Genomic DNA, 15,038 nt, shown 5'->3' with positions numbered 1-15,038 from the left:
GAAACCTACATACTAATAAATATAACCATGAAGAAATTAAACATCAGATCAGCTAATAATAATAATAACGCCAAAACGCTGGGTCAACTACCCAGCACCATGACAATGTTGCTGCCATCACACTCAAATTGTGCGTTTCCTTAGTTCAAGCACTGATAGATTTTTGTTCTGACCCAGTGTGAATAATATCCTGTTCCCTCAGTCCAACACGCCCACTCACCAGAGGAGTGCCGTCAGTCCACTGGAAGTCATTCTCTATGGTCTTGTCATTCAGCCCGATCCACTGGTAGTCTTGTGCATTTGCTGTGGAGACAAAACAAAGCGCCTCGATTCTCTCTCTGCTCCCGTCTCTCACACACATCCGATAAATACTCACCGTTGACAGAGTTCTGCTCCTCTGGGGAGATGATGCTGACCAGGTGGGCGTTGTGATCGCGGCAGCGCTGCTCCGCTGTCACCCACGTCTCTCTCTCGGTGAAGTGTCGGTAGCAGTTCCCCTGAAACTTAGTCCAGCCTTCTTCACACGGCTGCTCCTCTGCGGCCGCAACAGCAAAGAATGAGCACTGTGAGACCGCTCGCTCACTTCAGCGCACAGATTTCTCAATGCAACGCGTCTTTTTCAGGGGTCAGAGTTTAGATACGAAGTGTTCATTAAAGCTTGTTACTCGTCCACAACTACAAACGAGTGTGCTAAGTAAAGTTCAATTCAATTTTATTTATATAGCGCCAAATCACAACAAAAGTTGCCTCAAGGCGCTTCATAAGCGCCATCTTCTCTTCACTTTATTGATTTTTGCTCTCGGCTGTTGATGTTGTGAGTCAGTGAGAATCACACTTTGCCCTGAGTGGGTTTGCTGTTGTGTACAGTTTGACAAAGGGCAGCGTTTCCATCCTGACCTACAAAACAAACAACTCTTTACTGAGAGGAAAATCAGGCGTAGCATCCTGCTGGACAGTAGGGCCTGCCCAATTTCCACCTTTCACTGCAGCATTCAAAGGCTTCATTCACTCTGTAGCTCCGTTCTGTTCATTTTCATTTATGGGCCACTTCAAACAAATGACACAAAACACACACATTTTTCCATTTAGTCCTGTTTAGCTCTATTATAGCAGACAACTCTGGATTTATCTGAGACATCCACCTCTGAGATGCTTTGCCTGTCCACATACAACACGTCATTAATAATGTAAAATATTTCTGTAATTAAGAAAAAACTCGCAATGTTGGATTTGGGCCTAGAAATCTCAGGAACGTTTCTATTTACACTGGATTTTAGTCTACTGGCCTCCAGTAACACCGTGAAAACCCCTTTTTGGTCAGCACGTGTCCTTTAATCTGCACATGAAATAAATCTGTGGACCTGATTTTACTCATCTGTGCAACACTGCTACAATTAGAACCACCGCGTCTCACAGAGATGCACAGACACTGGTCCCTGCACAGGCAGGGCTGTGGAAAGTCCTCGTTTTCAGGTGGAAGAGCCTTCAGTTGAACCAAAACGCTGCTGGGATTAAAAAGAGATCTTATATTATTAGTTTCTATTGTAAGGTCCCAGTTAAAAGAAGAACTTGAATGAATGATCAGACCCCATCACACGATCAGTCAAACTAGCCCAACAGAGCACTTCCCTCTCACACTGTGGGCTGACTTCCAGGGGTGTTTGAAAGTAAACTGGGAGGCAGAGCCTTCAGCTCTAAGGAACCAGCTCCCAGTTTGGATTGGAGACAGTTCTGGACACAACTGTTGGTCTAGTTTTTATTCTGAGCCCAACGTGCCTGCTGTCTCACTCCTCTGAGTTTGAACTACACGTGCTGCTGTCTTCAGCTTTGTTTTGGTTAGTCTAGTTTATTTTGTGTAGTTTATTTTTAATCATTTTTAATTTAAATGTTAATAAACTTAGGGACTCCAATAGAGACAGACAAACTCTCATTATTAATAAAGCTCTGTTAGGACTGGACCTGGTGAACAGGTTTCTTCCTGTTAAAAGGGAGTTCTTCCTCCCTCTGTCTCCAAGCACTTGCTTGTAAGAGACCACCTGGTTGTTGGGCTCGTTTCTGAATATTGTCTATGGTCGGTTCTTTCCCTTACACCTTACAAGTATCTTGAGATGACTGATGTTGTGAGCTGGCACTATGTAAACAATGTAAGTGAATAACTGAAAGAAATTATAATAATAATTCACACCAAAGATCTGCAGGCCTGAGTGTGGACTGAAGTTTATGAAGGTCTAAAGAATGTTTTTCTGTACATTAGGATGCTCTGTAACACGTTCACTGTTACTCTGGCTCACCTGGATGACTGCTGCAGTAAAATGAAGTTTAGTAAATGTTTGCAGCAGTAAAACCACTAAACCATTACTGCCTCTCTGACAGAACACAGGCTCCCATTGCAAACCAGGAACATCACAGATACATGCCATGAGCCACCACAGCTGCTCACACAACAACTAATACTGCCATCTGCTGGTGATGCCTCTCGTTCTCTTGCTTCAGTTGTTTTTGAGGTTGTTAGTATTTTTTAGCTGAAGCTGATCTCATACCGATCTCACAGCGCTCCCCTCCGTAGCTGGGCAGGCATAAGCATTTGAAAGAGTCTACAGTCTCCACACAGGTGGCTCCATTGGCACAAGGGTCGGAACAGCACACATCTACCTCTGCAAAAAAGGGGGGCGGGTAACACTACTGTTACAGCGAGGTGTGGGGACGGGAGGCGGATCAGCAGGGTGGGGAACAATACCATGCAATGCAACTTCAGATTAGACTTACTGCACCTAGAATCATCATCCATGTTCCTTTGTTAACAGCTCTCTCAGGTTAGCATGTGCGAATGACATTGACATTTATATTGCTGTATTTCCGGTTGAGTGAACGCTGGCGCGACTGGCTGCCGCTACTCACCGGCCGCCTATCTGTTGTACAGTGTCCTTGGGTGCTTTGAAAGGCGCTATTTAAATAAAATGTATTATTATTATTATTATTATATACTGAAATATACACCAAAATATCCGATTGTTGCAAGGAAGAATGATTCTAGTCCCTGCAGTAAGTATATCTTTGAATCCTTTGCTAGTTGCAGCAGAAAATCACCATTTAACTCCCAGCAGGATGAAAGCACATATGTTGCAGCAGTTAGATTTAGCATGCATGCATGAGCAGAGGAGGCGTGCTGGCATGGCAGACCAAAAACAGCACACAGGCTGAAGAAGACACTTGTGATGAACACGAGACACAGACGCGGTAAATCCTCAGAGCAGAGACGATGCACATTTGACAAACGGCCGAACGTGAACATCTGTCACACAAACACAAAGACCCAGAGCTCGACACAGAGAGACAACAAACCCAAGCAAAAATACAGTCAGGACACAACAGCAGAGAAGGAAAACAGAGACTGTGAGTCTGCTTCATGAACACTGACTACAGTTACAACAGGTTAAATGTTTATCTGGAAATAAACCCTCAGATAACAGGCTGATTAATGCACAGACTGCAGACCAACAAAAATGTAACACATGCAGACAACAAACAGAAATGTTTCAGGCAAAGTCTGTTAACAGGTACTGAACGAAGCTGCTGTCAGAGAAGGAAATGAGAAACTTACCGTCACAGAAGGCAACGCCGTTCTCTGCAGTGCATGAAGCATCGCCACAGGGGTTCGGTTCACATGGGCCAACATGTCCTTAAAAACAATGCACACTGATTCACACAACACGTCCTCCATGAATGACACACACCAGCACAACTTAGAAAGACACAAGAGGCTTTGGCTTTAGCCATCTCAAATATCTCTAAGACGGAAAAGACTGTGAGATGAGCACACTCACATGTATACACTGACATTATTAATTATACAGATGAACTGCTTAAAAGGTATAAGTGTGACGAATTCTCAATATAGGAACAGAAAACCAGAAACACAAACCGGAACATATTTACCAAGAGTTTAAAACAAAACACAACACAAAAATTCTTCCACTGGAATTAATATGAGCAGAGGAAAAAACACAAAAGTAAGTATTAGCTCCATTAACACACCAGAAAATTACAGTTAAAATAATAAAGAAGACAAACTGGGAACAAAACACAACCTGACACTAATAAAAACTGAGAGCTCAAGAAGAATAAACGTTCAATAAACCAGATCACAAAAGTAAAAAAAAACAGCCAAAAACAAAATAGAAAAGAGATCCATGGAGGCAAAATAACAAATGAGACACGATGAAGAAAATATAGATAATAAATTATTTAAAACACCAACAGCAAAACAGACAAAATGTTCACTGTGATGTTGTACTGGAGTGGAAAAGCATCACAGTGTGAGGCTGAGAAGGATGCAGCACATGCAGCTACACTGTGTATACTACACTGTATACGGTGTACTAAAGAAAAAGAAAGAAAGACGTAGATTAAGAAGCATGTTGTTTCAAGTGTTTCTGTATTTTTTAAACTATATTTATTGTTAAGCTTCTCAAAAAACTGTGACGCCACGAGTGCAGTGATTGGTTGGGCTTACGACTTATCATCTTGTCAGCACAGTTAGGCTGAAATGTAAACACTGAGTCTGTGCTGGCATTGAAATTTTGCAAGATACAAGTAATGTAGATCCTGCGCAAGTTTCCAAAAGACGTCAACAAATTAACAGAAAGTGTACTTGTGAACTTATTATTTTTAAGGGGCTTAATGCTAAAATTCAAGTATTTTCTATTGTGCATTGATAAGCTGAGCCTCAGTGACACCTGTCATGGGTGAAAACCCAGCAATAACCAGAGTTTCACTCATTTAGCAGTTGTTAGCGGCAGCAAGGATTTGGGTTTGCTATGTGATCACCAGCCAGTCTCTAGGCCTTTACTTTTGAAAAGTAAAACTAAATACACACGACCAGCTGTTGCATGTACAGGGATAAAGGGATTCATATCTTACTTTTCCATCAGTCACTAAACTAAGAATAAAACCTTGCAGGTCACTAAAATCACTTCTGTTTCTGATTTTCTTCACTTAGTCGGGGTTAAACAGTTTCAGTGCACGTGTAAAAATCAAACTGATATCCGCACTGCCTGTAACACTGACTGTGCAATATGTCAAGCTGCGAATCGGCTCACAATCAAGTGTAGGAAAGTAAAAGAAATAAGACTTTATCACAGCTTTGGTAAATGTTCTGTTCTCATGTATACGAGGGGTTTTTTTTCTCTGCCTGAGCCCTTTAACCTGATGTTCCCTGACTCAGAAGACCATGGATGCATAGCTCCACGTAGAGTATCTGTAGAGCGGGAATCATACCACTGATGTTCTGATTGGTACCAACTGTACCTCCTGATCAATAAGACTTTAATATAAACGCCTTTTGATCATTTATTTAGTTTTTGCTCTCTTTAAACTTTGTATCTGTTTGTGACACACTTCAACATTTAACTGTTTCTATTCTTGACATTTAATGTCTGTGTTCATTTTTCTTTGCACAGTTTGAATGTTAGAAGAAGATCATAGCTCGCACAGGTAAAGTATCAACAACATTTAGGCTGGGTGGTTCCCACTCACAGGGTCTCATTACAGCCACAGGCCCACTGGGTGGATGCTTCTGCAGCCCTGCCTTACTTAGTTTTTCAGTGCGCTTTATAAATAACGTTTATTATTATTATTGCTTTGTTGACGGCACAAGTTAAACCATGCATGGAAAACAGTTTACAGGGTAAGGCAGCCGTTCCTGTAGTTTGGCATCAAATCAAAGAAGTCGCTTAGGTGAGAATGACTACGTAGACATGTAACGTGCTGCTAACAGTAAGTAGCAGCTAGCTTGGCACACGCTAACTTTTTCAGGTAACAATCATTCAAATCTGATGCACAGCTTAGTTTTTATTGCTGATGAATGATTAGATTTTTTGAATCCCACCAAGCAAAAGCAAGTATAAAGTTAACCATCTGTTTCAGGAACTACAATAAAGCAACAGTTTCCTCTCAAAGGTGCATATTTGCAGCAGCTAGCACATCAACACACCACCACCAAAACACACCTAGTGGTTATGGTTATAGTGACACCCTTAAAAGTAATGAACTGAACATTTTAATTGGCACAAACAGCTACAGAGTACTTCATGTTGATTTGATACACTACCAAAGGACATGATTTTAAATCCAGAGCAGAAAATCTAAATTGTGTCAAGAATATATTTACTAACCTTCAACAGGGCCTGATGTCTGAACAGAGGGTGGTGCAACTGTAATGGGAGGTGCTGCTAGTCCTGCCGGGACAACCGCAGGGGCCAGAGTTACAGGGACATCATCGGGGGTCTCTGGCACGCCATTAGGGTCCTCCTGTGGTCCTGTGGTGCTCTCTGTCACATTGCACTCAATGATGGGATAGGCCACTGGCAGATGCCTAGAAGGGCCTTCTGAAAAAGTCGTGCTGGCAGCAGATGAGTCAGAGTCTCCACTCCCAGGGTAAGAACCACTGCCACTACTACTTCCTTCTCCACTGTACTCCAACGGCCCCTTACCAAGCTCCGAAAACAGCGTGCCTGAGTCCTCTGGTGATGTGTTTTCAGATACCTTTGTCATTAGATCCTCAGACTGAAAGATAACACTGCCTCCTCCTCCACTTGTAGAGGACTCGTAGCCAGAAAGTCCTGATCCAGACAGAGAATGAAAACTTGAGCTTCCAAATCCAGACAGATATCCACCACTTCCCTCTGCAGAACTGTAGAGTAAAACCCCAGATGCCTCCTCCTCCACTCCAGACGATGACCCTGTCAGCTCAGTGAACCCTGAACCCACCAAAGTCACACCAGGGAAAAATTCAAAGACCCCTCCCGAGGCCGAGGCAGTGAGGTCCCCACTGAGGTCCCCACTGAGATCACCACTGACGTCTCCACTGAGGTCCCCACTGAGGTCCCCACTGAGATCACCACTGAGGTTCCCACTGAGGTCCCCACTGACGTCTCCACTGAGGTCCCCACTGAGGTCCCCACTGAGATCACCACTGAGGTTCCCACTGAGGTCCCCACTGACGTCTCCACTGAGGTCCCCACTGAGATCACCACCGAGGTCCCCACTGAGGTCCCCACTGAGGTCCCCACTGAGGTCACCACTGCAATCTCCATTAAGATCACAAATGAGAACGCCAGATCCTGAAATGTCCCCAGAGCCACTGAAGAAGTCTCCACTAAGCTCACTGTATTTACTGGAGGTGGTTGCATCAATCAGTTTATCATCTATCAATAAGATCTGAGCGTCTCCACTCCCTGAAAGCTCTCCTGACTGTCCACTACCACTTCCAGAGGAAAATTTGGATGGAAAACTGCTAGAGCCAGAAAACTCCTGACCAGTGACGAAACCAGAGGACATGTCTGTGGAAGAACCACTTTCTGTAGAACTGAAACCAGATCCAGACCAGGACGCATCCCCACTACCACTCAGCACTCCAGATCCCACATCAGATGAAAGGAAAGTAAGGATCTCTGTGCTTCCCTCTCCAGCTTCTTGAGGTCCTCCAGAACCTGAGTCCTCGCCTGAAGGAGTGGAGTCAGTGCCTGAAAAACAAATACTGATCGTGGACCCTTCTCCACTACCTGATCCAGAAACATCTGTACTACTGGGACCTGATTCTCCGCTGGGTAGGTCAGCATGCGCACTGCCAGCCAGGTCTCCAGAGCCAGAGGAAGGGAGGTCTTCAGAAGCAGAGCCATCTCCAGAAGTAGCCTTATCTCCAGAACCAGAGGAGAAAATCTCGTCTGCAGACAAACATGGCTGTCCAGATCCAGACGATTCTCCAGAGTGACCTCCAGATGTGTAATCTACTACAGAAGTGTCTCCTGAGCCTGAACCAGAGCCTGAATTCTCTACATTGATGGGAGGAGATATGGAGGGAACAGCTGAGAACAGAAATTGAAAGTTAAGCTTAGAAACAAACGGGAACAAATGGGTAATCCAGTCATGCTCTGAAGGGAACTCACCAGGTCGTAACAAATGGGTAGCTGATGTCAGATTTAGTAGAGCCTCCTCAATTTCTGTGACGTTCAGTCCAGTTTCATCTGCAATAAGCCAAACGTCAGCTGTGAAAATGTAAGTGAATGATGATCATGGTGGTTAAGAGTCAAGTATAAGGTATAAATCGTCAATATAAGAATCCCTGTTTGGGAGAAAGACAAATGAATTTTCTGTCCCCTGGTTGCCAAAATTGGGAGAATAGTTTAAAAAGCAAATGTGTAGTTAGACCTCAGAGGGTTAATGAATAGTAGAGACATTCAGAATTACCTCTGAAACAGTAAGCATCAAATCTGGCATCAAGTTCAGGATAGCCAGTCTGGTGATTGTACACAGTGTGCACTCCTATTTTCCCTGCTCCGCACTCCGCACGTGGATTGTTGATGGGATAGCGCACACTGCGATCTAGTAGCCAGCCTGCACGGCACTTGTCAAAGCCCATTTTCCAGGCAGCATAGAGATGTCCTGTGGAGGCCGCTGTGGCGTTCTGCCCTTGACAGCTACGAACAGCCTCACTGTAAGTGAAACCTTCAGCTGATTCAATGTGGAAAACCTCTCCTGTGGAACAGATGACAGTGAATAACCAAAATCTATACAATATTACAAAGTCATAACTAAAACTTTAGGCTTTTATCACCTTTGAGCCCGTCAGTGTAGCAGTACACATCGTATCTCTCGTGTGCTGGCCTCAGACCGTAGGATCGAACCCCGGGTCGATCTCCCAGATCTCCAACACAGCTTTCTCGAGGGTAAGCGATAGGATACCTACACAAGAGCACCCAACTATAAAACCTGGTTTAAAACAGAAATCTCTTCACTTGCTCCAGAATAGCAATCCAGAATTACCTTACAGTCTGATCCAGTAGCCAACCTGCGTCACACTGCTGGTATCCAGCTTCATACGCTGCCTGCAGCTGCTGAGGCGTGGCGATTGAGCCTCCAACACTCTGGCAGGCTTGTTGGGCCTCGACAAAGGTGAAAGCGTAGCGGCCGGCAGCTGAACGGTAATGGAAGACCACGCCTGTAGAGGAATCAGGAGAGACTACTGTGGGTTGAAATCCTGGAACGTCATTATTAGGGAATCTCTCTGGTCCTTCTTCAGTTATTATAGCATGCATCAGCGGCTCATTTACTGACCGCTTGGAGGTATCACAAAGCCTTTGTGTGGCTCCCTGCCAACATCCGGCTGTGCTGTGGCTGACTGTATCAGATCAGTGACAGACTCGGTGATGTTTGGCGGCTCAGCCAGAGGCGGGTCGGTGGGGCTTTCTGTGTAGGTGAAGTCCACGTTAGTAGGCATCATAGTCTCCACCTCTCCGGCAGCCTCACTCTCTGTCGTCGTGCTCCTGAAGAACACCTCTGGGCTCTGTGTCACTGTGGTGACTCGCGGCACACCGCTGCCCTCTTCTGTCATGCCTGAGCCGTCTTCATCAGTCGATTCTGGAGGTGACAGAGGAGATGACGTCTAAAGGTGAGTTTTTAAAGAATCTTCTGGAGGAGCTGGTTTGAGCAAGCCACCTATAGGCCATAAGGTTAACGCATTAGCCTGGGAATCTGCCCTGGAGCCGTTTACCCAGTCTAACCCAGTCTAACCCTAGCCCTAGTCTTTTAATTAGGCCTTATCCACTCACAGTATTCAATGATACACATGTCATTGAAAAACTTACAATATGGTGTATTATTTATATAAAATCCCAAAATGTCATGTTGTGGTCAAAGTGTCACAAAAAGTAATTAGATTGCTGTTACTTTCCCGTAAGCACGCTGCGTTACTAAAACTTGATTTTGTTTGTGAGCGTCTCTCATGACAACGACGTACGAGCGTGCGACGTCCGTGGTAACAGACGTGTGCAGATCAACAACGGATAATATGGAGTGCAGGAGAGAGTACCACCGTGCAGCGTTTACAGCGTGGAAGTAATCACATTACTTTGAGTTTGATTCAGTAAAAAGTGACACAAACATTAGCGTCTGCTGTTCACTCTGTGTGGGAAGAAAACTTCTTTCTACAGCGAAAAGTTAAACTTCAAATCTGAGCGAGCAGCGAGCACGCCGCCACGGGAACGTGACATTCACAGAGAAACCCCCGGATCCTCCCACTGACATGACCGCTGTGGGCAAACCTCCACCCGCCCCACTCCTGCTAAACACAGACAATAGATTTAAGAGCTGCTGAGTCTTCGATTCTATTCATTTTTACTGTTTTACTTGCATCTATTTGAAAGAGTATAAACACAAAACATGATTTTATTTTATATGCTGGAATACGCAGAACATAGGTTTAAATGTTAAACACATTTCTTCAAGTCAAAGACTGTTGATATCATTTAATGTTTGCTTGATGCATAAAGTTAAAATTAATAAAACATTTTTTTCATTTGATTCAGTTTTGTATGATGGATTATGCAGAAAAAATAGAATTGGGCTGAAAGTTCTGTTGCTTTATTACGTAAGTAATAAAGTAACTAATTACTTTTGAATTACCTTTTTCAAGTAACTTGACCGACACCACCTACATGTTAGAACTACAGGAGCTGCTCAGTGAGGGAAACCCTTGCCATGAAGCTCCCAGTGCAGTTTTTGTGCTGATGTTAATGCCAGAGGAGCTCTGGGAAGCTCTGGGAAGCTGCAGTTACTGCGTCAGTGGAGTACTGGTGTGTTTTAGACACCATGCACCACAGCACTGGCTGACCTCTCTCTGTAACTTAAGTGGTCTGCCACTTTCGGGCTGAGTTGCTGTGGTTCCTATACACTTTTACTTCGCAAGGGGATAGAAAGTTCAGCTGATGTGTAGCATTGGCGTCCTATTACAGTACTACACTCAGTGAGCTCTTTAGAACGACTCTTTTTTCACAGATATTTGCAAACTGCATGATAGTTTTGCACCATTCGGCCACGTGATGCAGTATTGATCAAGTGAATAATGCCACAGTCCCACATTTGACTGTGGCATTATTATGTCAGTGGCTAGAGACCAGTCAGTGACCTTCTGAATGGTAAACTGGTTGGTGAAACCCTCTTTACTTTTAGATTGCTGCAATTGTTCGTAGTTTGCAGATAAGATCTCAACTTGTCTGCTAGCAAGTGTAACCGCTCACCCTTCGAGCGGTTATAAGACTGTAAACAATGGCACACAAACAGTAAAGGGAAATTATTGGCCTTCAGAGTAAAAGCTCTGTTCCACAGTTGCATCTTTTACATTGAAGACAAACAGTCCCTGTCTGTGGTTTGTGTTGGTGCAGCAAGCTGCTAGCAACCAAGGGAATCACCAGGAGGTTTCTGCTGCAGAACTGTCTTTCTGACCAGTGTCAGCAGAAGGCCCCTCCAACTCTGGTGACAGGTGATTGATCACACTCTCTTGATCAGTGTGTGCAGGACATGACAATCCTACAGCCCCAGAGAAACCGTGGCATCTCTGGGGCTGTAGGATTCAAAGATTCAGAGGTTTGTACTTTAATCTGTTTAGTATATGTAGGTTCTAGTAATATGCAACTGTTTCCTGCACATGTAAAATGTGGCAATACATAGCTAGTGAAAGTACAGATGCACACTTGTGTGCTTTTATTGTGTGAGCGATACCTGTGTAACAGAAGGCGTCACAGCGAGACTCGGGAAGAGGATATCCTGTCTGGTTTGCGTGAAGATAAACAGTCCGTACCCCGATCAGCCCGCCTCCACACTGTGGCCTACGAATGTTGATGGGATAGCGGACACTCCTGTCTGCGAGCCAGCCAGCGTTGCAGACATCCATCCCTCCTTGCCAGGCCAGGTACAGCTGACCTGTAGTGGCCAGCTGAGCACCCTTATTAGAGCACGCCAACACAGCCTCTGAGAAGGTGAACTTCTCTGCAGTCGCAGTGTAGAAAACTCTGCCTGTCTCAGATAAAGAGCTTTGTGAGAAAAATAAAGAATACAAATCATGAAAGGATGAGTTTAAAATGCATTAAAGTGTACCTGTCATCTTCTCAGCAAAGCAGTAAACATCATAAGTCTCATTGAGATCCCTCACGCCGTAGGTCCTGACTCCAGGCAGTTCTACTTTGTCACCATAGCAGTTCATACGAGGACTCTGGATTGGGTACCTGTGGTTAAACAAAGTAATGTGAAGAAGAAAACACTGAAAACTAAACTCATGTTTGCTGCTGTACAGAAGTTTAACATGAGCACATTGTGATCTGCTCACATTAGCTTTGTCCTTTCAGACCACAATTCGTTGATTTCATGTTTTTCCTTAAATCCACAGTAAAGTGTTTTAAAAACACATTTCAAAGAAGTTGAGAGCAGACTGGAAAATATGTCTATTTTAAGAAAACTCCCAGTACGACGAATTGTATTAACTGCTAAACATGCCCAGGAAAGAAAGGAGAGGCTTGGTGCTTCATAAGTGGGAATGGAAAGAAATAATATTTCTCTATAAACTATTACAAGTAATTTGGGGATATCATAATCTGCAGTCTTGCAGTCTCTGTTCTAATTTATCCCAAAGTTGTCATATCAGGTTAAGCTCAGGACTCTGTGCAGGCCAGTCAAGTATTTCCACACCAACCTCAGTCATCTTTATCGACCTTGGTTTGTGCACTGCTGCGCAGTCATGTTGGAACAGGAAGGAGCCATCCCCCAAAACTCCAAAATGTCTTGTTATGCTAAAGCATTAAGAGTTTCTTTGACTGGAACTACGGGGCCAACTCCAGCCCCGCACCATAATCCCCGCTCACCAAACTTTACCAGCTCTTAATCAACATTTTTTTGATTAAGATGCCAAATTACAGTTTTTTACTGAACGGAAAAATGAGTTTTAGTCCTATGTTGTTCTGCTTGGTTAATTCTGACCTCAGCGCTGGCTTAAACTTAAGTTTAAAAAAGTGAATTTAGCCATTTTCGTTTTTGGCAGATTTCTCAAATAGGTTTCTTTTCTTGCTTTTATGAAGGGCCATGTTATAAATTTTGGAAATAAAACTAGTGAGTAGTTGCTCCTTGGGTGGGTGCTGACCTGACTGTGTGATCAGAGAGCCAGCCAGCGTCACACTGGTGAAAACCGTCATCGTACGCCGCTTGGAGCTGTTCAGGTGAAGCCATTACTGCACTATTCTGGGTGCACGCTGCCTTCGCCTTTTCAAAAGTCAAACTGTAGCGTCCCATGATGGCCCTGTAGTGGAACACAGTGCCTGGAGAGACAAAAAGTGGGATAACAATAAGAAAGAGCGATGTGACCAAAAAATCCATATAATTTTGGTCATTTTGTCAACACTATCACATAAAAGTAAAAAATCAAAAGAAAAGGTATCAACTCCTGCCTCGCAGACATCATGTGTCACTCATACCTTGAACCTGGACGTGCACGATGCTGTGGTTGTCCTCGATGTCGTGCTGAACCTCACAGCGATACACTCCCGTGTCACTGGAACGCAGCTCAGATATCCTGATGCTAGCGTTTGTCGGGGTCCCAGGATAAGCTACCAGCTGGACTCTGTCCTGGTAGTTCTCAGTGATATGCACTTTCCCCCCCTGGGCAACAATGATGGTTGTGGCCTTTTCTTTAGTCACAAAGCTCCATTTGATCCGATGAGACAAGGGGGCAATGGTGGGAGCGCCAGGGTCGTCAACAGTGTGATCCTATGAGAGGCGACATCATTTACAAACGTTTTCGAGGGTTTATAGACACAAACATACGTACATACATGTCAGGTAGTTAAAGTAATATGACAGGTTCAATCTAAGCTTCTGTTACTTTATTTGCTGACTAAGCAGCTGTACTGTTGTTTTGATGTCAGGTCTGCTGAGATTACTGATCTATTGCATTCTGTGTAGTGGTTAACACGTGTGCTCCTAACGCTAACGCTGAAGCTAATGATGTCATGGTGGCTAAGGCCTTCTTTTATATGGCACACAAAACAAAGGTGTAGTTTGCCATTTACACACCTCAAAGTGGCACGGTAACATCAGCGTTCCCCCCAGCAGAGGGCGCTGTGGACCCTCCAGGAGAATGATGACACTCAGTACATCCTCTGGGTCTGTGAAGGTCAGACATGCACACAGTGTAGAAAGACAAGACTGCTACACGCCAGTGCTGACTGATGAGGACACTGGAGAGAAACTGTAAGCTGCACTTCTTACCCATATAGGACTGCTGCTCATAAACATCATATGTGGCTGAGGTGACAGTCACATACAAAGCCATCAGCACCGTCCCCCGGATCATGTTCATCCTAAAAATCAAACAGGAAAATTAGCAGGAACACGACTGTGACTCGAACTCTTCGTCACACTTGGACGCTGATGTTAAATGCTAATCCTTTTTTTTATGTCCTACCTTTAGAAGTGAAAAAAGAGAACTTAATCTAAACTGTTGAAGAACAGGTCAATTAAAATGAGACCACAAAGGTATTATAACCTCAGTTTCTTACTTCCTGCAGTCCATAGCCTGAGTGTGTAAAACGTGCTGTACTGAGATGCTGTAGCACTACGAGGCTGGTTCTGATCATTTATTCAAATGATCACAGAAAGATTTCAGGTTCTTTGTCTCTGGTAAAGACTATACTTATCATAATAATTCAGTAATAATAAAAATTACAGTGAAAATATTAAAATTACACTGAAACAAAAACTACTGCAGCTAATCTGAACTGATAATGGAAATTATAAACCCCCCAAATTTCAAGTATAAATACAAAGCTGTAGTAAGTCGTCAGTCCAGTGACCAATATATTCGCACAGGTGACCTTTTGATGGGCGGAGCAGTGGAACCGTGCAGGGACTGATTTGTGCGTTTAGAATTTACATGTTTTGTTTGGAGGGAACATTTTACCTTCTTTTCTTGTTTATTTCAGTATTAATAAAGCTACTTTTTGGATTATTCATTTATTTATTTGAGATGTGCCAAATCCCACAAGACTTAACTTTACTTCTAAGATTTTTTTTATGTTCGCTGGAAGAGACATTTTGATTTTTAATATACTTTTTTCTTTAAATTTGTATTTGTTTGGCCGAGTGTGTGAGAGAGATACACACTGGAACGTCCTGGAAACGTGGTTACAGTGGAAAAAAGAAGCCAGTTTCTCTCT

The 15,038-nt window shown here is 43.7% G+C and overlaps 1 protein-coding gene across 5 annotated transcripts in view; it reads right to left on the bottom strand.

Annotated features, from left to right (window-relative positions):
- Nucleotides 1-15,038, bottom strand: part of LOC309705876 (aggrecan core protein-like) — a 32,497-nt gene that overhangs the window by 8,876 nt on the left and 8,583 nt on the right. For 4 of the 5 annotated variants that reach the window (XM_082531934.1, XM_082531935.1, XM_082531933.1 and 1 more), the window contains exons 3-17: nt 14,092-14,183; nt 13,897-13,988; nt 13,299-13,590; nt 12,968-13,142; nt 11,932-12,059; nt 11,557-11,850; nt 9,115-9,417; nt 8,824-8,998; nt 8,615-8,742; nt 8,248-8,535; nt 7,947-8,045; nt 6,174-7,865; nt 3,602-3,679; nt 377-535; nt 221-303 (exon numbers count right to left, since the gene is read on the bottom strand). In XM_082531934.1, coding sequence (XP_082388060.1) covers nt 221-303; nt 377-535; nt 3,602-3,679; nt 6,174-7,865; nt 7,947-8,045; nt 8,248-8,535; nt 8,615-8,742; nt 8,824-8,998; nt 9,115-9,417; nt 11,557-11,850; nt 11,932-12,059; nt 12,968-13,142; nt 13,299-13,590; nt 13,897-13,988; nt 14,092-14,182 — 4,077 coding nt within the window. In that variant the 5' untranslated portion in view covers nt 14,183. The remainder of the gene's footprint in view (nt 1-220; nt 304-376; nt 536-3,601; nt 3,680-6,173; nt 7,866-7,946; nt 8,046-8,247; nt 8,536-8,614; nt 8,743-8,823; nt 8,999-9,114; nt 9,418-11,556; nt 11,851-11,931; nt 12,060-12,967; nt 13,143-13,298; nt 13,591-13,896; nt 13,989-14,091; nt 14,184-15,038) is intronic. The other variant, XM_082531936.1, reaches the window with a different exon arrangement.

This window comes from Aulonocara stuartgranti (genome assembly GCF_965226115.1).
Source record: "Aulonocara stuartgranti genome assembly, chromosome: 1".
NCBI lineage: Eukaryota > Metazoa > Chordata > Actinopteri > Cichliformes > Cichlidae > Aulonocara > Aulonocara stuartgranti.
The sequence above is the reverse complement of the archived record's forward strand: the minus strand, read 5'-3'. Positions and strand labels throughout refer to the sequence as shown.